General features: G+C 45.7%; 1 protein-coding gene across 21 annotated transcripts in view; it reads right to left on the bottom strand.

Moving 5' to 3' along the window:
- Window positions 1-20,214, bottom strand: part of RAD51B (RAD51 paralog B) — a 723,435-nt gene that overhangs the window by 246,836 nt on the left and 456,385 nt on the right. Inside the window, exon 12 of one of the 21 annotated variants that reach the window (XM_039533731.1) lies at window positions 4,145-4,199. The exons of the other annotated variants lie outside the window; for them this stretch is intronic. Coding sequence (XP_039389665.1) covers window positions 4,145-4,199 — 55 coding nt within the window. The remainder of the gene's footprint in view (window positions 1-4,144; window positions 4,200-20,214) is intronic. 21 annotated transcript variants of the gene reach the window in all.

Here is a 20,214-nt window from a genome sequence, read left to right on the forward strand (position 1 = left end):
TCTCCTTCTGTCCAAGGAAGCCAATACAGAGCAGCTCTAATGAGTATCGAATAGAGAAAGCAAACAAGCACACTGAAAGACATATACAAGAGATTCTCTTATTTTGGTAATGTGCTAGCTGATATAAGGTGCACAGAGGTTTTGGGACAACTGTCAGGTGACAATGGAAAAGAATGACAGTCATTTCTACCATTGTTCCTCATTAATACAGCCATATGCTAATATTTTATGTAGATCCTGATACACATCACCACCACATACTCATTATATAATTATGATCAAAGTATTTTAGTATTTATGGCCCCAAATTAGATTCAATTGATTTTTTTAAAGACACATTCAATTCTTTCTTTTTCTCATGGTGTCACTATAAGGCAAGGTTAAGGTTACTTGGGTGCTCTAACTGTACATTTCTATATCTTAACATGTCTGGATTTCTTTTAAGTTTAACCATAACTCTGAATTGCCTGGGTTTAACCTTGCTTGTTTCTGGGATAATTACAACATCCCTCTAATGTATTTTACCCTAAATTACTCATACATACTCTGAAACTTAACACTCTCTTAACATAGTTTTTGTCTAGAAATGTCCTTGTATTTTTTTATTTAACAATATCATACCTAACCACTAAAAGAATGCTATCAGGTGACATTTCTAATGATCTGAATGTTGGTAAAATAAACCTCAAATTATCTTTTTAAAATGTATAATTTTAAAGACCAGATTCACCAGTATGCTCTGCTGCTTTATGCGATTCTGGAGAAACAATAAGCAACCCTAGCATACTGACCGGTTAAGTGAGGCATACTGCTGCTTTGCATCATAGAGCAGCACAAAATAGCCAGTGTCAATGTCAGTTTACCCTTCCCTCATGTCTTTCACATTCCCCTGCTCAGACCCACCCCTAAATGCCTTATTCCTTCTCTACCCCCTGCATTCCCCTGCACGCACACACACACCAAATTCCACCTCCATTCCCTTGAACATACACATCCCCATTTCCCCCCTCATTCCTCTATGTGCATATGCACTGCTGGTTTCCCTCATTCACCTGCCCTCCTTGTTGAATAGAGTGAATGCAATGCATTTTTAAAAAAAATAAATATTTAGGATTGTTGATAATTTTTGCCGTTATTTTTCATAATGTAAAGTTTATCTGTCAGTAGTGACTGTTGCATTAAAGGTGCTCCTTCAGACAAACTCATGAAGAATTGCCCTCTTTCCAAATGGCCACTACCTCCACAAGCAGAATGAAGCCAAGTTGCCAGGATACTTGAGACTAACACGGTGAAGAGCAAGTGAATAGTGGTGGGGGTCATGTTTGCTAAGAGCAACCTGTGATCTCAGTCCCAATGAGAACAAAAGGATGGCAACCATTCTGAAAAAGGACAGTTCCTTATGGAATTCTTTGTATTAGAACATTATTCTTCAGTCTCTGCTGTAGGAAAAACTTTCACCAAGAAAACTGGCAAAAATGACTTTTCATCCATTAAAAATGTCAAATGTAGCCTATGCATAAAGATTTCAGTGAATTTTAATTATATAGAGGAGATACCAAGAGTCTGTTATTAATATTATTTAAAAAATCTGACATTGGCTGCTAATTTTTTTAAAGTGTCCATTTAAAAATTAATTATAACGTGAATTAATTAACAGATTCACTAGTGAATTCTAGGAAAATCATTCTGTACTTAGAGTAAGTGCTGTAATTTTGGAGAGAATATGCTGTATTTTCCCACAAAACAAAGATGTTGGATACCTACTTTAAGTGCAAACCTCATCTCTACCTTAACAATGGAGCTGCAACAGATATCTGCATAATATAATTAAGCTACTGGTAATGAATAATAAATACATTAGTAGATTTATATGTAGGAGTTATGTGATCCTGGCAAGTTTGCCTGGACTACAATCAGTTACTTCAACTCTGTCATACACAAATTTTCAATGAATGTCTATCAGAGTGCTAACCGGCATGGATATATAGCAGTAAATTTTCACTCTGTTCTAGCAAGGTATATGTAACTAGAAAGACATTGTAGGAGATCACTGTACATTTTATTTGTGTAGCTTTTCCTGAGTTTGACTGCTAGGGAATATTTTTGTGTGTGGGTGGCTGTGGGAAGAGTGAACAGCTGGGTGAAAGTCTATGACAAAAGGAATCTTGTCCCATTTCCTGCTTGTGTTTCATTCACTAATGAGTGTTGTTCTGGGTCATTCTCAAGATTTCTTCATCTGTTGTCTTGTCTGTAACAAGGGGCACCTCAGCAGTGGAACTGTTGTCAGCCTGCCTTGAGAGTTTATTCTGCTGCCTCCACTGCAGCTGTGTTGGATTCTAAGTGCCTGGCTATAAAACAAAGCTATATTTTTGTGTGTTTTTTTGGATAACATGAGGGCAAATCTAAGTTCAGATATGTTTGCTAGAGTGATCTGTTTCTACTTTCTTGTAATAAATGCATATCTCAACATCTAATAATAAACTGAGATAAGGATTTTCTGTGGCCTTCCTGAACGTGATTTTTGTTGGAGAGAGAACGTAAATTAAATGTAGTAAATCTCTCCTGTCCTCTTCTTATGGAGTATTCTACTGATTCCATTAGTATATCCCCAACATTCCATAGCAGAAACCTGTGAATGTGTTGTAACCAAATTTCTCCTGTAGCAATGGCCATATAACTAGCCTGTGGATACAAAAACCACGGTTCCTTCAGGAATCGTTATATGGTTTGAAGGAAAATGTCATTTCTTCTATTGGCTTTTTCATTAGATCAGTTTGCTGTCATCATCACTTTACAGTGCACCTTGAAAGGTTTCCTCCTGGCAACCACTTTATTCTTTGTTCTCGGATTCATTTAAAAAAGGCTTCTCTGTATCTTCAGGCAGGTTTCAGCAGGGTGCCCCAGAGCATGATATTCTGTGAACAGGCCTGGTTCCTTTATAAGAACCCCAATTAAAGTAGCTTTGTGCTGTATTCATATTTTATGTGAGGATAAAAACCAAATTTGTGCTGGTTCCAGCACATACAGGAGAGGCCCTTGAGAATTCCTCCATTGTGTCTGCATCTACATGTAAAGGGTAGATCACAGCGCCACCCTCCAGACTGAGTAAAGTCTGTATCTGAGAGCACTGTGTGTGCTTTTGGCCAGAAATATCTATTAATTTGTATTTAAAATGGTGCTTGGATCAGTCTTCCTCTTCTTCTGTTCCATACAACTACCCTCTCTCTTCATTTAAATCCCTCTGCAAGACTCTCCCCAGAAGCCTTTCAATGGTATTCCACCAAAGAAATGAAAGGAACCAAATAATCTCCCACTTGACACTGCTTTGAAATTGGATTTTCCAATCTCTGGTCATCTGGTATGTTATATAGCTGCATAGGAATGTCTGTCTGTGATAAGTCTAATTCAGTAGAAAAGTGATAAACTTGGTCTCTAGAAAGAAAGTCACAGCGTTGTTGTTTCCCCCTGAATCTCCTTCAGAGAAATGCGTTGAGGCCTTGTCCCAAAGGAGGCTTCTTCTGCCCTCTCTGCTGACAGGGACAGGGAGTGGGAGGAAAGCATTTCAACGGTGCCTAAAAATACTAGTAAGTATATAACATTGAAGAGCAGTTCTACTCTGAGAAGTAACAATGCCAAAATGGCACCTCTTTCCTCAACAAAGCTGCTCCCTGAATGTAGTCAGAATTTTATCTACTGACTTCAGTGATGATCAGTTTGTGCTACTAATTACTCTTGTTTGCTCTACAGAGCCAACACAGCTAAGAGAGCTCAAAACTGGATTTGATCTCTGTTGTGCATCTTCAACAGAACTGTTTACTAAGTCCCAGTCATAAAACAAACCAGGAAAGTGTGCATTTAAAGCAAAGGCAACGGAGGGCATAAGTTAAAAACAATGGGATTGCATAGCTGATACTGTGGGCATAATTTGGCCTGCAGAAACGTTATTATTGGTGATGGTATAGAAGAAGGAAAGAACCCACCTTCACTCTCAGAGACCAAGAGTGTGTGCAGGGTTGCCAATTAAAAAAAAATCACTTGTAAATTGAGCACATTTGTAAATTGAGCACGTCGTTTTTCAGATACTTTTCAGAAAACAATCACATTTTAAGTTCCAGTAATGTAAAAAAGATGAGTCTGGACTGACCTTCTATCTCCACTTCTCCATCTGGGTTTTCCATGTCCTACTTGCACTCTCAAATCTAACATTTGAAGAAAAGAATCATTTGTTTCCAGAAGGCTAACTCCTTAGGTGGGTGGTCTCAGTTTAGTTTATTCTTTAATTTTATTTTCCATGGCAGTCAGAGTTTTCTTTCCATGTTCTGTGTTGAACTTTGTGGCTTTATTTTAGAACCACAATGCCCAGAATGGTCTTCAGGCAGATCAATCATATATACACATTAGAGTACATAATGTGCTATAAACACATTAGCAGTATAACGTAGACATATAATTTGAGCTCTGCTGCAATCCTTATGGTTTGATCAGTTTTGTATACTATGAGGATATCCTGACCCATTTTTTAAATATTCATCAAGTGGAAATCATAAGATTGACTCTCTTAATTGTTTCATAGGATTCTCCCCATCCTCTCGTGCTAATGCTTTCCACTTCGATGGTAGCATACTACCCTTTTTTTTAATTGATTAGATCTATCTGTTTGTTTGCACTTAAACACCCACATTAGGTGAAGGATGCTGATATGCTCTTCAGTTTGTGTGTTTTTGACATGTGTTTGCTATTCACCTGACTACTGAAACATCTGATGTAACAAGCAACTCGCTAAACCATTGAGTTATAAGATTTAGCAAGCAAACTCCCCAAACCCATGTATGTGATTTGGAGGCTCAAGCATGTGCATCCCTGAGCCCAGCTACCCAGTGGGATTGAGCTGTGAGCACTACTGAGCTTCTGACCCTCGGTTCTGATGTATCACAGACATAAAACAGTGCAATTTTATAGCCCATATACCTGGCAGGTGAAAAATGCAAGGAAGTTAATCCATGGGCCAGTGCACCTGGCTATCAAGACAAATAAAATGAAGAATTACATTTCCAGTGTCTCCAGCATTTTACATCCAAGGGCCTCAAAGCATTTTATGCTCACAAATTAAGCTAGTGTGTGTGTTGTAGTGAAAGCAGCATGAGGATAATATAGGTAACAATTGGAGATATACCAATCTCCTAGAATGGACCTTGAAAGGTCATCAAGTCCAGCCTCCTGCCTTCACTAGCAGGACCAATTTTTGCCCCAGATTGCTAAGTGGCCTCCTCAAGGATTGAACTCACAACCCTGGGTTTAGCAGGCCAATGCTCAAACCACTGAGCTATCCCTCCCCCCTAACATAGGTCAAACAGAACAAGGTCAAACAGATACAGCCTGTTCAAACACCCTGTGACATAGAATTGCATACTTTGGGGAATAACAAGGCATCTACACCATTCTCTAAACGTCTGGCCACTATCAAAGAGAGGATAACTGGACTAGATAAACCCAAGGCCAGATAAGGGCATATGCACCATAGGGCAATTCCCCAGCTCCTGGAGTCATGTGATGACACCAGAATCTCTGCTTTCATTTAATAAAAAAGTAAGTATCTTACCTTCATGGCTGCAAAGAAAACCTTGAAATCATGACTTAGTGCAGGGGTCTCAAACATGCGGACCACAAGGTTATTTTCTGCAGCCCACAAGCTCCTCACGGCCCCACTACCCTCCCCCAGCATTTATCTAGAACAGCTTTGGCCCAGTGCACACCAGGGGCAGGGCAGGCTCCCTGCCTGCCTGCCCTCCCCCCGCGCTGCTCCGGGAAGCGGAAAGAACCTGGGGGAGGAGAGGCGCAGGGGTGTGTGATGATGTTGCTTCAGGCACTGCCCCCAGCAGCTCCCATTGGCCGCGGTTCCCCGGTCCCGGCCAATGGGAGATGCTGGGGGTGGTGCCTGAAGCAACAGCAACACACACCCCTGCGCCTCTCCTCCCCCATGTTCCAGCTGCTTCCCGGAGCGGCGTGGGGGCAAAGCAGGCAGGCAGGCAGCCTGCCCTGCCCCCAGTGGGAGCCCGGGGGCAGGGCAGAGCCCCCAGAGCCCGCCCCCTGAACCCCTCCTGCAGTTGAACCCCCTGCCCTGAGCCCCTTGCCGCACCCTGCACCCCGACCCCCTGCCACACCCCTCCTGCACCCCAACCCACTTCCCTGAGCCCCCTGCCACACCCTGACCCCCTGCCGTACCCTGCACCCTGACCCCCTGTCCTGACGCACCCCTCCTGCACGGCTGCACCCCACACCCCAACCCACTGCCCTGAGCCCCCTGCCACACCCCTCACCCCTGCCCTGACCCCCTGCCACACTCCTCACCCCTCCTGCACCCCACACCCCAACTCCCTGCCTTAAGCCCTGCTGCATCCCTCATCCCTCCTGCACCCCACACCCCAACACCCTGCCCTGAGCCCCTGCCACACCCCACACCCCTCCTGCACCCCCTGGGGGCAGGGAGGGGCAGAGTTGGGGTGGAGATTTTGGGGAAGGGGTTGGAATGGGGGCAGGGAAGGGGTGGAAAGAGGCAGGGCAGCGGCGGGGCCTCAGGGAAAGGGTGGAGTGGGGGCAGGGCCGAGAGTGGCGGGGGGGGAGGTGTCAGTAATGCGGCCCTCGGGCCAATGTACTAGTCGTGGTCATTTGAGTTTGAGACCCCTAGCTTAGTGTAATTGATGGTGCAACTACTTTCTGAGTCTGCAGAGAGCCTGAAACAACAGCTATGAGACCAGTGAACTGCCCCAGTCATCCTGATGGTGTGTTAACTCCAAGACTCACTGCTCTGGGAGGCCTGCCACTGCACTCCAGCAGAGGACTCTATGTGTGTGCCAGGAGGAGACGAGTGCAGTGGGCCTGGCTCACTCATCCAAGCAGATATACTCCTGACGCTGGATAAGTACTGGGAGACTCCTACGGGTCCTGGCACTCTGGGTCGGAAGCTCCTGCCATTGCAAGTAGTGGACAGGCTATGGAGGTGGGATGGGGCCACATTCTGGGAGGTAGGGGCCACAGGGCAGAGCAATGTGGGGGTCTAAACCCCCATATTGCCTCAATCCGGCCTTGGATAAACCACTAGCACTCAGGTACCTGAATCAGAGCTTTGATCTGAGGCCTGCTCTCCAGATTAATAGCGTGCACAGTTTATGCCCTGAACTATCAATTTTTGCCATCTATTACTGCAGAAAGGTTATGCTGCAGTGCCCTGTACTTCCTTGCATTTAAAGTTAGGGTAGCCAAGGGCCACAAAGACAGCATCCTTCCTCTCCAGCCTGATAGCAGAGTTCTCTTCCTTCCTTTTGTTCACACTAAGAACAAACACTGTTCAAACAATAATAGTGGGTGCTTTATTATGATGCTCTCTTAGGAACAGAGCCGTGGTTAGTATTATCTTGCACTTGGTTTTGTTTTGAAGGAAACCGTGAATGGCCCTTTGAGTTGTTGGTGTTTCAGGGTCAACATTACCTCTACTTCCTTTATTTAAAAAAAATAATCCTTTTACCAAAAGTGCATGCTACTACGGAAAGGTTGAGTTACACAAGGCCAGTCAGCCAAGGTCTTGTGCCTGAGGGTTCCAGGAGCAGGCATGAAGGCAAACTGCCAGTTTAAGGTGCAAATCAGAATAAAAGACAGTTTATATCCTAGTTCTCTCTAAACTGGCTCAGCTGCTGCATCTAGACACCAGGCACTTAAAAGAAACAGGAGCTTTCTGTTTCCTACCAAACAATTAAGTACAGATTTGGTACACATAACACATTTTGCTGTGAGGTTTCACTCTCTCAAGTCAGTACTAGCACTAGATCCTTTCCCATCACATCTACTCCTTGGTGCATGAAAGGACCTTCAGGTCATTCTCTTTCTCTTATTCTCCCTCCATAAGGATTGGGGGCAAAATCCTCATCCTCTGGTTTGTGCATGGCCCGTGGCACGGCCTTTATCTCATTGCCTTCCTGTTGGTACACTCTTGAAAAATTCTACTTGCCTTAGCCAATCAGGTATTTTGGTGCATAAGGTATTCAATTTTTCATTATCACTGGTCATCATAGTAAGGACAGGTGAGAATATCTTGTGCCTGAGCCGGTAAATTTTCACGACAGTTTTGCATGACTGAGCTGGTGAATTATGATTTCTCCCTTCCCACCAACCCATGTATGCATGGTCAAGAGAAGGCTTCAAAACTGCAGAACCTGGAGTGCGCTGACTGGCTCTCCACTAGTTCTGTTTGATCCAAGCAGAGCTAGCCCGCTCCTAATCAATGGTCCATCAGCTGACTCCCAACCCTGCACCCTCCCATCTGATGCTCTACATGCCATTCCTTATGAACATCTGGAATATTCCTCTCTCACCCTAAATATCTGTCATAGTCTATGTATTCAGCAACAACATTCTATTCCATTCTTGTACTGGACACTTGCCAAGCTGCAGCTGAATTGTTACACACAAGAATTTACTATTTCAGAGGTTTACTACAGACCACTTTAAATAGAGTGCCTAGTGACATGATGCAAAATGTACTTCAGTGAGGTACTGCTGCTAAGTGTTTCATTTGATTTTATGGATCAAGATAAATAATAATAATACATAGAATGGATATGACACTTTTCATCTCAAAGCACTTTAGAAATGTGATTAAACAATACTACTCTTATGTAACAGACAGGTAAACTGAGACACATAGTGATTTAACAATTTTACTTAAGTGCCTGTGGTCACACGGCAAATTGCTGCCAGAAGTGGGTACAGAAACCAGGTCTCCTAATTCTTTGTTTTCTGCTCAATCCACTAGGCCACAGTTGCCTTTGCCTCAGGCACTACTCCCAATCCCAAGCACCTTCTGTTGCAGTTGCTACATATACCTGTCCAGAATGGAGTGAACACTAACCATTAAACTGACATTTTCTGCTCTAATTCAGACCTGGGCCTACATTTAAAAGCAGGGCTTTGGAGCAGAAGCGCGGAGCAGCACCAGAGCAGTAGAGCTGCAGGTTTTTGCCTGGAGCTGGAACGGAGCCAGAGCACAGCTCTAAAGCCCTGTTTAAAAGATTTGCAAGCATAGCTATGCCAGGTAGGAGTGTTAAGACAAAACAGAAAACCACCTAGCTGACACAACTATGCCAGCAAAAGCCCTAGTATAGATGCAGTTATGGCGGGGAGGGGGAGGAGGGGGATTCTTTTGTCGGTAGAGTGAATTTCATTTGAGGAATTGGTATAGATAAACTGGCAAAAGGGTTCTAAGCTGCATCTCCACTCCGCTGGTTTGCTGGTACAGCTATAACAGCGTAAATATGGCTTCGGGCAATCAGGAGACAGGGATCCTACTCTCCTTACATTTTCTCCCTGCTCCCTTTTTTGAAAAAATCATCTTCCGAGGCAAGCCTCTGCCTATCTCTCCTCAGCAAGTGGAAGCTTTATTGATCACAGGCATCATCAAGTTTCAGAGTGGTAGCCATCTTAGTCTGTATCAGCAAAAACAATGAGGAGTCCTTGTGGCACCTTAGAGACTAACAAATTTATTTGGACATAAGCTTTTGTGGGCTAAAACCCACTTCATCAGTTGCATGGAGTGGAAAATACAGTAGGCAGGTATAAATACACTGCACATGAAAAGACGGGAGTTGCATTACGAAGTGGGGAGTCAGTGCTAACGAGCCAGTTCAATTAAGGTGGAAGTGGGCTATTCTCAACAGTTGACAAGAAAGGATGAATACCAAGGGAGGAAAAAATTTTTTTTTGGACACCATCAAATTAGGCCTGAATAAGGACTGGGAGTGGATGGGTCACTACAAACACTAGTTTCCCCCTGCTGATACTCACACCTTCTTGTCAATGGGCCGCCTTGATTACATTGGCCTCATTAGCACTACAAAAGTGATTTTTCCTCCCTTGGTATTCACCCCTTCTTTGTATTCACCCCAACTGTTGATAATAGCCCAATTCCACCTTCACTGAATTGGCTCATTAGTACTGACCCCCCCACTTGGTAAGGCAACTCCCATCTTTTCATGTGCTGTGTATTTATACCTGCTTACTGTATTTTGCACTCCATGCATCTGATGAAGTGGGTTTTAGCCCACAAAAGCTTATGTCCAAATAAATTTGTTAGTCTCTAAGGTGCCACAAGACATCATCAAGTTACCTCCACTACTACCTCCAATTCACATGACACAGGATTACTGTGAGGATCAGTTCATCAGTTAAGGTAGCTTCCTCAGCACTTAAAGAACTACCAGGAGCTATGTACATTCTGCAGAGCTGGTGATAAACAGGATTCCCCACCATCCCCTTGCCCCCCTACATATTAAAGAGAGGGTGCCAAACTGACAGTACTATAGACTGAAGTCCTCTGCTTAGCAGGCAGGTTAGAAAGCAATGGACACTGAAATGTGGGAGATGGAGGGTTCTAATGAAAGGCGAACAGCTTTCTCCTAAATCACTCAGCCAGGTCTCCCTCTGCAAGATCTGCCTGTGCAAGGCAGAAACTGAAAAAAGAATGTAAAGGAAGTTGAAATCTGTTAGTGCAATATTGTTAGTTGCAACCCCAGATCTAGATAAAGCCATTTAAGCCTTCTGCCATGGAAGGATTTGATTTGTGCACATTTAGTTTCTGTGCTGGAGTTTCTGGTGTGTTTGGGATATACAGCAAGTGGTGATGCCTCTGCAGAACCCAGAGAGCTGTGACCAGCCAGCAGGCTGTCTCCCCAACTCGTGTTCAGACTTGGTGGTAGAATTTAATTAATTGATTCTGCACACAGAGCTCAGGGAGGAGTGTGGAGTTGTTCCTACTCCTGGCCACTGCTTGTGACTGTTTCCCACCAGGATATAATGAAGTGAAACAGCCTGTGTGGTGGCTCCACAGTTAGTGCTCTACACTGCTATGGTGTGTGGGAAGCTCATTTTCAATTATTGGTCCCTCACTGCCCAGGCCATCAGTCTCTGAATGCTACCCAAGGGAGAGGGAGAGCAAGAAACTTGTTTCTCAAGAAACAATCCTTCTGGGTGATTAAAAAGCCTCTTTCATAGATTCCAAAAGGAGTCCTATCTTGTCACTCAATTGGAAGGATTGTAGCCATGAAACAAGGCCGTGAGGAAGTGGACCTCAAAGACTGGAAAGATGTGGTGCAGTGGTCAGCTAAAATTATGCCCTGTATGCTGGAGCCTGTGATCTCCTCAGGCACATCTTTATACTGGCCATTGGCCATGTTATAGAAGTACATGATCCACACTTTAACCATCCTAATCTAGTGTCTCTGGATTTTGTTACTGTCTACGATTATATTGGCTTGATTTTCAAAGGTGCTGAGCAGCTGTAGCTCCTACTGACTTCAATGAGACTGCATCTCTGAAATTCAAGACAGCTTTGCATATTGGGAAGAGCTGAAGGAAAATAAAAAGCCTATTGTGTGAGAGCACGAACAGTTTAAACACTGCTAATGGGTGGTACACCAGTCCCTTCCCTTTTCAAATGAATTTCACTTCATGTTTTGTTTGATTTTCCTGTTGATGCATCCTGCACCCTACAGTGCTAAGCTGGTGGGATCCAATTCACCCTTCCTGACATGTGGAGTTTAAAATAAGAGACCTCAGCAATCGGACATCCTCAGCATTTCCAGCTATTGAGCACAATCATTTGCACTGTGATCCAGTTTCAGAGTAGAAGAGAAAAGATATATGTAGGAATATTCTCCCTGCACCGCTACAGGGCAGACAAAAGGAAACTAAACAAACAGGATGTGAATTTCACCAAGTGACCAAGGCAGACAGGATATGGATCACAAATAAATGGCTACAATATGTACGCATATCTCACTGTTTGCCAGCTGAAACTGTTCTGTTCACAGCACAAATACTGAATGGAGAAAGCAAAAGGGAAGACAACTTGCTATTTAAGATCTTTCCCCTTGAAAGTTAATTTAATAAAAGTTCCAGCCCGACATCTCTGGCGACAGAAGTCCTCTGTTTATCCATAGAATACATAGAGCCTGGGCAGAAGAAATGTGAGCTTCCCATGCATTGCCCAGCCAACGAGTCTCACCCCTAACAAGCAGGGAACATTTCTAGGAGTGAAATGCTGGATGCTCAGCAGGTGGAAAATCAGGACACATATTTTGACTTGAGTGACCCCACTGTAAAAATCTTGGCTGAGATTTTGTGTGTCCTACCCAAAGCTCTGAGCCATTGTTTCTTATATTGCAGATTGCTTAATAATGTTACAATTTAAATAATCCAACTAGGTTTTGAAGGTCACTTCTTCACATCTTTCCTTCTGCTTGCTAGGGAAGAGTTTTCTATGAGACCAAATTCACAGAGCATTGGATTACGTGGGAGAGTTATTTCTTCAATAGAAAGGATAGAAACTTATTTCTTTGTTTAAATGAAAACGTAGATTCAGTGGAAAATGGATATAAGAACAAAATACTTCCAAAGATAAAATATCTTGGCAAAGACTTGATTCTTTTGATCCCTCTGAGCATCATCCATTTGTATTCCCTCTTCATCTTTGCCGCAAAGTGCAATTTCACCTCCCTACCACCCGTAGAGAGCCTAGGAGCAGATCCCTCTGGAAGGGATTCAGACAAATGGCAACCCCAAGAGCTAGCGAGCTCAGTGTGCTCTAACCCTGATATCTTGACTTAGCCTATTAACGCCAGCATTCACATAATTATTCACTATCCTGATCCAGACCTGCAGTTAATCTCAAGAATTTTTCAAGGTCCCAATGGCGTTGTATCAGAGGTCCAGAATCTGATCTGAGTTACATCAGTGAAAATGTGGAATAACTCCACGGAAGTCAATGGAGCTATGTAATCAAGATCAGAATCAGGCGCACAAGGAAGAGGAGTTAACTGCTGAATAATTTTTTTTTGTATAATTGTATAGCTTATTGGCAAGCAGTTGCAAGTATTTGTTATTTAAATTTCAAATTATTTTACTATGATACATAGGTCTCATAGTATATTTTTTTGATTGGATAAATATAACTCTTAGAATCAGGTTTCCAGGACAAATACCTGATTAAGAATTAAGAATTTGAAGTTTGCTTCATTACTTCATTGAGAGGATTCTCTGATCCCTTCATCTGCTTTAACTAATTCACAAAAAAAGGAACAAGACATTGTGGGTGACATCAGGGGCGGCTCTAGGCACCAGCAAAACAAGCTGCTGCCTAGGGCGGCAAAATATAGGGGGCGGCAAAAGGCTGGGGCCCCAGCTCATCCTGCCACTGCGAGCCGAGGAGCAGCCCGTCCCCTGCAGCCGAGCAGGGCCGCGCTACCGGCTCCGCTTGGGGGAGAGGGATGGCCCCTTACCGGTAGCGCGGCCCCGCCTGGCTGCAGAAGACGGGCCGCTCCTCCTCCGCTTGTTCCCCGGGTCCTAAACAGCCCGGCAGCAGCTTGGCTGGGGCGGGCTGAGCCCGCCCGCTAAGAGCCGCGTGGTGAGGGGGCGGGGCTACAAGCTCCGGGCCGAGCGGAGGCAGCTGGGCTCAGCCTGGAGCTCGCGGCCCTGCCCCCTCCCCACGCGGCTCTAGCGAGGAAGAGCTCAGCCCCGTCGGGAGCCATGCGGCTGCCGCGCGGTCAGCCGGGGGTAAGCAGCCGGGGCCGGAGGGGGGGGGTGGCTAAGGGGCAGGAAGTCCCGGGGGCAGGAAGGGGGCCAGGGAAGGGGGGTTGGATTGGGGGGGTCTCAGGGAGGTGTTTGTCAGGCACTCCCGACCCCATGACCCCCCAGGCGCAGCCCTGACCCCCAGCTCCAAGCCCAGCCCCTAGGACCTGGGCACCCCCCCGGCCCCATCCCCCTCACAGCCCTGACCCCCAGCTCTGAGCCCAGCCCCTCTGATCCAGACACCCCCCCTCACCCCATTCCCCCCACAGCCCTGACTCCCAGCTCCAAGCCCATCCCCTCTGATCCAGACACCCCCCTCACCCAATTCCCCCCACAGCCCTGACCCCCAGCTCTGAGCCCTGACCCCCAGCTCCGAGCCCAGCCCCTCTGATCCAGACACCCCCCTGACCCCATTCCCCCCACAGCCCTGACCCCCAGCTCTGAGCCCAGCCCCTCTGAGCTGGGCACCCCCCTGACTCCATTCTCCCCACAGCCCTGACCCCCAGCTCCGAGCCCAGCCCTTCTGATCCGGACTCCTCCCTGACCCCAATACCCCCACAGCCCTGACCCCAAGCTCGGAGCCCAGCCCCACTGAGCTGGGCACCTGACCCCATCCCCACTGCCCTGACCCCCAGCTCTGAGCCCAGCCCCTCTGAGCTGGGCACCCCCTGACCCCATTCCCCCCACAGCCCTGACCCCCAGCTCCGAGCCCAGCCCCTCTGATCCAGACACCCCCCTCATCCCATTCCCCTCACAGCCCTGACCCCCAGCTCCAAGCCCAGCCCCTCTGATCCGGACACCTCCCTGACCCCATTCCCCCCACAGCCCTGACCCCTAGCTCTGAGCCCAGCCCCTCTGATCCGGACACCCCCGACCCCATCCTCCACTGCCCTGACCCCCAGCTCTGAGCCCAGCTGCTCTGAGGTGGGCACCCTCCGACCCCATCCCCCCACCCCAGACCCCCAGCTCTGAGGTGAGCCCCTCTGAGCCAGACAACCTCCGACCCCATCTCCTCACAGTCCTGAGCCCAGCCCCTGTGAGCCGGGCACCCCCCAGAGCCCAGCTCCCCACCCAGCCCTGGGCAACAGCAGCACCACCTCCAGGCAGTGACAGCCCATTGGCACCAACCATCACCCAGCAACAGCCCATTATGTAATTGCAAATGTATACAGACCAGTAAAGCATTTAATGTTTTTAAATAATGTATTTGGTGTATTTTCAAATTATTACAAATTAATTTTCACTAGTTATTTTTTACATTTCCAAATACATGTTACTATAGTATTGCAACTTTTTTTTATGGAAGGGGCCCCCAAAATTGCTTTGCCCTGAATCCTCTGGGCGGCCCTACCCAGTGTGTGTGAGGAGCCGGGGAGGGAGGGAAACGGGGTCTCCTGGAGCCGAGTCCGGGCTGCGATGGCGGCGAGGGGCTCCTGGAGTGTGTGAGGAGGTGAGCGGCCGACTGGGTTCGTCGGTGCTGAGCAGGTAGCCCCGCAGCCGGAGATCCTCGCCTTCCCTCCTGCCAGGGCTGGGCCAGGGCACCGTGAGGCTGAAGAGCAGCAGGTCCAGGGAGCTCTCCAGGTCTTTGGCCGCCAGCATGTCGGGGGTGAGGGTGGTGAGCACGAACTGATCCACCTTGGCCACCAGCAGTGCTGCGAAGCCCAGGGAGGGGGCCGTGTTCTTTGCGCCACCCCGTAGCCATGCCGCCACCTGGAAGTACTCCCGCTCCGTGCCGCCCAGCAGCTCCACCCGCATGGGGACAGAGTCGCAGCTGGGCCAGGGCTCGGCTGCAGTGTGCTGGTAGCGGATCCCACATTTGTGGGGGAGGCCAGTGCTGGGGCAACAGGGGGTGTGAGTGGGGGGGCTCATGTCGGGGGGCGGAGGGGGGGGCAGCCAAAAATTTTTTTGCTTGGGGTGGCAAAAAACCTAGAGCCGGCCCTGGGTGACATTCTGTTCCCATGGAAATCAATGGCAAAATTCCCATTGACTTCAGTGGGGCCAGGATTTCACCCTGTGTGTTGGATATGGCAGCTACAGTAATGTTCAATACGAAAAGAGAGGAAGCACCTTTTTGATTAAGGGTACTACCCGCCGGATTGGTGGGTAGCGATCTATCTATCGGGGATCGATTTATCACGTCTCGTCTAGACGCGATAAATCGATCCCCGAACGCACTCCTGTCGACCCCGGAATTCCACCAGGGCGAGAGGCGGAAGCGGAGTCGACGGGGGAGCCGCAGCCGTCAATCCCGTGCCGTGAGGACAGGAGGTAAGTCGAACTAAGATACATCGACTTCAGCTACACTATTCTCATAGCTGAAGTTGCGTATCTTACATGGACTCCCCCCCCCGCCCCGCCCCCTGGTGTAGACCAGGCCTAATACTATGCTTTGAAAATGTCAACCAAACCCTTTTAAAATGGATTTTTCCATCTTACCTAATGTCCACACTAATGGCAAAATTCTCTCTGATCCAGACTGGGGATCTCAATGGCATATTCTCCAGTCAGTTCATGGAAAGAACTCCCACTGACATAAAATCCTTAGGTGGTGAAAACTGATGTAGCATCATTGATTTCAATGGAGTTATGCCAATTAATACCATTTGAGGACCTGGCCCTCTTACAGTCTTACATTTTGGTAACAACTTCATCCTTATGACTCCACAAATGTTTTACTAATTGATATACAAACTATATACAAAGATAACTTCACCCAACCACTGAAATGTGGCCATGTCCATGGGTGGAATGTGGCAGCTGTTTAGCAGAGCATCACAAAACTAAACAACAGTTAAGTCAGCAAATGAAAAAAACATATCCAAGCGACACTGAGGAGAATTTAGGGAGGTAGAATATAGTTGTGTGAGTAAGAATTTAGCTAGGACACAGGAACTAACAACCCATATCATTATGAAAAGTGTTAGGGGATCTGTAATGACCATGTTGAGGCAATGGTGGAGAGAACCAATCACTGATGGGCATTCCGCCAGAAGAATGAGTGCAATATATGCACTAAAGATCTGCAATGCAGACTGGAAGAAAGACTTGCTCATAGGGCTTGATCTAAAGTCCACTGCTTTCATTGGACTTTGGATCAGGCCTTAAATGAGAAGAGATACTGAGGCTTAAACTGGATAGGAACAGAGGGTGCAGATGAAGCAATGAAACAGCAGAACAAAGCTAGGAGCTAGAAAATATCCAGAAAAGCTATGTTTCTGTGTTCCCTATGCCAGAGCCTACAGTGAGAGTCAGTCTGGCTTGCCTATAGAACCTGAATCCAGTTTAAACGGAGTCCACTGTAACCCTTGAAGGGTGGTTATGCTCAGAAACAGGATTATGTCAAATGGCACCTTCTTACTGAATATATTCTCTTCTTATGTGTCTTAAAGTCAGATTTCACTGACACCAGTAAATAATGTATAACGTAGTAAATAATTAACAAACACCTCTATGTTCCTATTCATTCTACTGAGCCTATGCAGCTAAAGGATTGTGAGCTGAAGTCTATTTGCATCATGCATCATTAACCAAATTGTTAGCTAGGTTCTAACTGCAGTATTTTTAGACTGGGGATGTTGTCAGTGCTAAAAAGAGCCCAGCTGGAGTCGGTGATCCTAGGTGGAGTTTATAGCAGTGATAATTAGAAAATCACCTTTTGATTCTACAATTGAGCCCATTTGATCGGGAAGCCAAAAAGAGAAATACTGAATCCCACAATGTCACTGTTCAGAGACATTTCACTGACTTTGGTCCATATTCATTTCTCTGTGCCTTAGCTCCCCATCTATAAATGAGGATAACATTTTCTTACCTGTGTGGATACATTCATTAATGTTTGTGAGCAGCTCAGAACCATGAAGGGGCCACAGAATCATACTTTAAAGGCAGGGAAATTTTAAGTACTAACATTACCAAAGCTCTGGTATGATGTCGGTATTTTAGTAACAAAGTGTTTTTGTAAGCAGGATGGCCTCTATGAGTCCCCCTCATGGCCACCTCGGTATGACTCACCTGGCAATGGGGTTCTTGTTGGTTTGCCACTGTCTCTCACAATGTAGGGGTGCTTTAGTCCTCTGAACAATGCACTCTTCAGTCCTACTCTTTCCAGGGTGTTACAGTCCCAAACAATATCAGGGAAAAACCACAACTCAAAACAGGGTCATTCAATCCCTAAAGCTAAAGAGATGTTGTGCATGCAACTGAAATGCAAATCATTCTTCAGGACAGGAGAGCTTATGGTTAGCAGTCAAGATGAAATGACAACATGGGCTAACTTAGTGTTTAAGCAGCAGTACAAAAATGGTGGACTGAACAAACATTGGAACATATTGGTAGCAATTCTACTGTATCCATGAGGGAAAAGACCAGATCAGTGGTTCTCAACCAGCGGTCCGGGGCCTCCCAGGGGGGCTGTGAGCAAGTTTCAGTGGGTCTGAAAGCCAAAGCCCCATTGCACGGGTTTGCAGCCCAGAGCCCCAGCCCCAGGGCTGAAGCCAAAGCCTGAGCAACTTAGCTTTGCAGTGCCCCCTGTGGTGCGTGGCCCCGGGAATTGCCATGCTTGTTATCCCTTAATGCTGGTCCTGGCTTTTATATGCAGAAAAACAGCTGTTGTCGCACAGCTGGGCCGTGGCATGTTGCGGGGGCCTCAGAAAGAAAAAGGTTGCGATCTCCTGGACTAGATGACAGTAGGTCTTTACTACCTCTTACTTTCATGATCTTATGATACAAAAACACATGAGTCTATCCCAGCTGAAAAGGATGTTTTCAGACTTGCAGTTTCCTGGCTTCATATTCAGGACGGTGCTACCTTGAGAATGTTACAGCCATTAAGTGTGTTTGATGACATTGTACAAATCTGTAGCACAAAAGCTGTAATAATGTAACATTTTCTATGTTAAAACCAGAAAACTGCTGATGTAGCCATATGGGACCACTAGATCTTGAAATGATTCTGCATCTCATATTTCAGTCCCCAGGAGGATGCACTGACACAAATCACAGATATTAGCTGTCATCAATTAGAGACTTAATCCGTTATGTCCAAAGCCTCTTGGAAGTATACTATGGCAGCATTTGCTTCAGCTTTTTACTGAAAACACATGGGGACAGCTTATTTGGATCAGGAATTCATTACCAATAGAATAATAAGGGAAAGTTTCTCTCTAATCTGAGGTTGAGAAAATACTTTAGTTCTGGAACGTTTGCAGGGCATGTGAATCATGTCTTGTATTTGGGTGGGAGGCAGGGGAGTGAAGGAATTCGCAAAATTAAGACCAAACTCTGCTGTCATTTTCATCATTGTAAACCAGCAGTAATCACATTTAGTTCAGATTTACAATTTTGTAAATGAGAATGGATTTGGTCTTCAGTTTTATGACATGCAAGTACTGAAGAGTCTAGAGAGCTGAGTGGGGCCAGCAGAGAAACAGAATCAAAATAACATAGAAACTTAGGGTCAGATCATGTTTCCTCTACAAAGATCTGCCCTTGTCATACATTAGGAAAGGTTAGCTACATCCAGGTTAGCTGTCCCTCCGGCCTGGCTCATGTGAGGTACCTCAATAGATTTGAAATGGAGGATCTGTGCATGAAGAGAGGGAGAAGTGTGTTGGGGGGATGGGGAGAGAATATATTCTTTTCTCCTGGCCCCACAGCCTGGTCAATCTCTATATTGCAGCATCCCTCTTAAAGAAGGATCACCAGGGACAGTGTTGGTGCAGGGGGCTCTACCTATGGTGAACAGCAGGACTTCCTACTTCGGTTCATTTTCAGTATTCAAGCCTGAGTGGTTTCCAAAACTGCGGCTGAAAGTTTATATTAAATAAACAAACATACACATGAATGTTTTTTCACTGAAAGTAATAAGAACCATGAAAACATATTAGGATCTTTCATATTAGATTTTATAAGACATTAAAAAATCTAAATGTTGGGACATTGGCCATGACTGAGCAAAGCACTTAAAGATATGTTTAACTTGCAGTACACAAGTAGTTCCAGGGGCTTCAGTGGGATTGCTTACATGCTTAAAGTTAAGCATGAACTTAAGTACTTTGCTGGATTGGGGCTAAAACTACTTAATATGTTCCCTCAAGTTGACAAAAGTTATATTACTAGCCAAAAGCGCAGTAAGAGTCTAAACAAGTCTATCCACTATAAAGGTTTTCTCTTTTTAAAGGGAAATATTTTACTACTTTGTATTGATGATTTTTCTTATTTCTGTTTGATCTAAACTCATCAAGTCCAAAATGTCACCAGTCATTCTTCAAAATTAAAAAAGGTGGCTCCTCCTCATCCTCTCATTGCCATTTTTAGTCAGTTACACCTCTGTAATGAATACAGTTAGGTCCCTCTGCTCCTCAAGAGCCTTTGATTTTACACATGAACAATTGTTAATGCTTTCTGTTCCTGATGCTGCAAATCTTTCACAAACATCATCAAGTTCTCAATGTCAATGGGGAATGTAGCAAAAATCATTTCACTCCACTGAGACCCTAACAGTGTTAGATCCATATTTATCCACCCACTTGGATCTGAAATCACTGACCGAACCATGCACAAATCTATTACCATCTCAATAGCAACAAACGTCTTAATTCC

The sequence above is a fragment of the Mauremys reevesii genome, linkage group 4 (genome assembly GCF_016161935.1).
Source record: "Mauremys reevesii isolate NIE-2019 linkage group 4, ASM1616193v1, whole genome shotgun sequence".
Classification (NCBI taxonomy): Eukaryota; Metazoa; Chordata; order Testudines; family Geoemydidae; genus Mauremys; species Mauremys reevesii.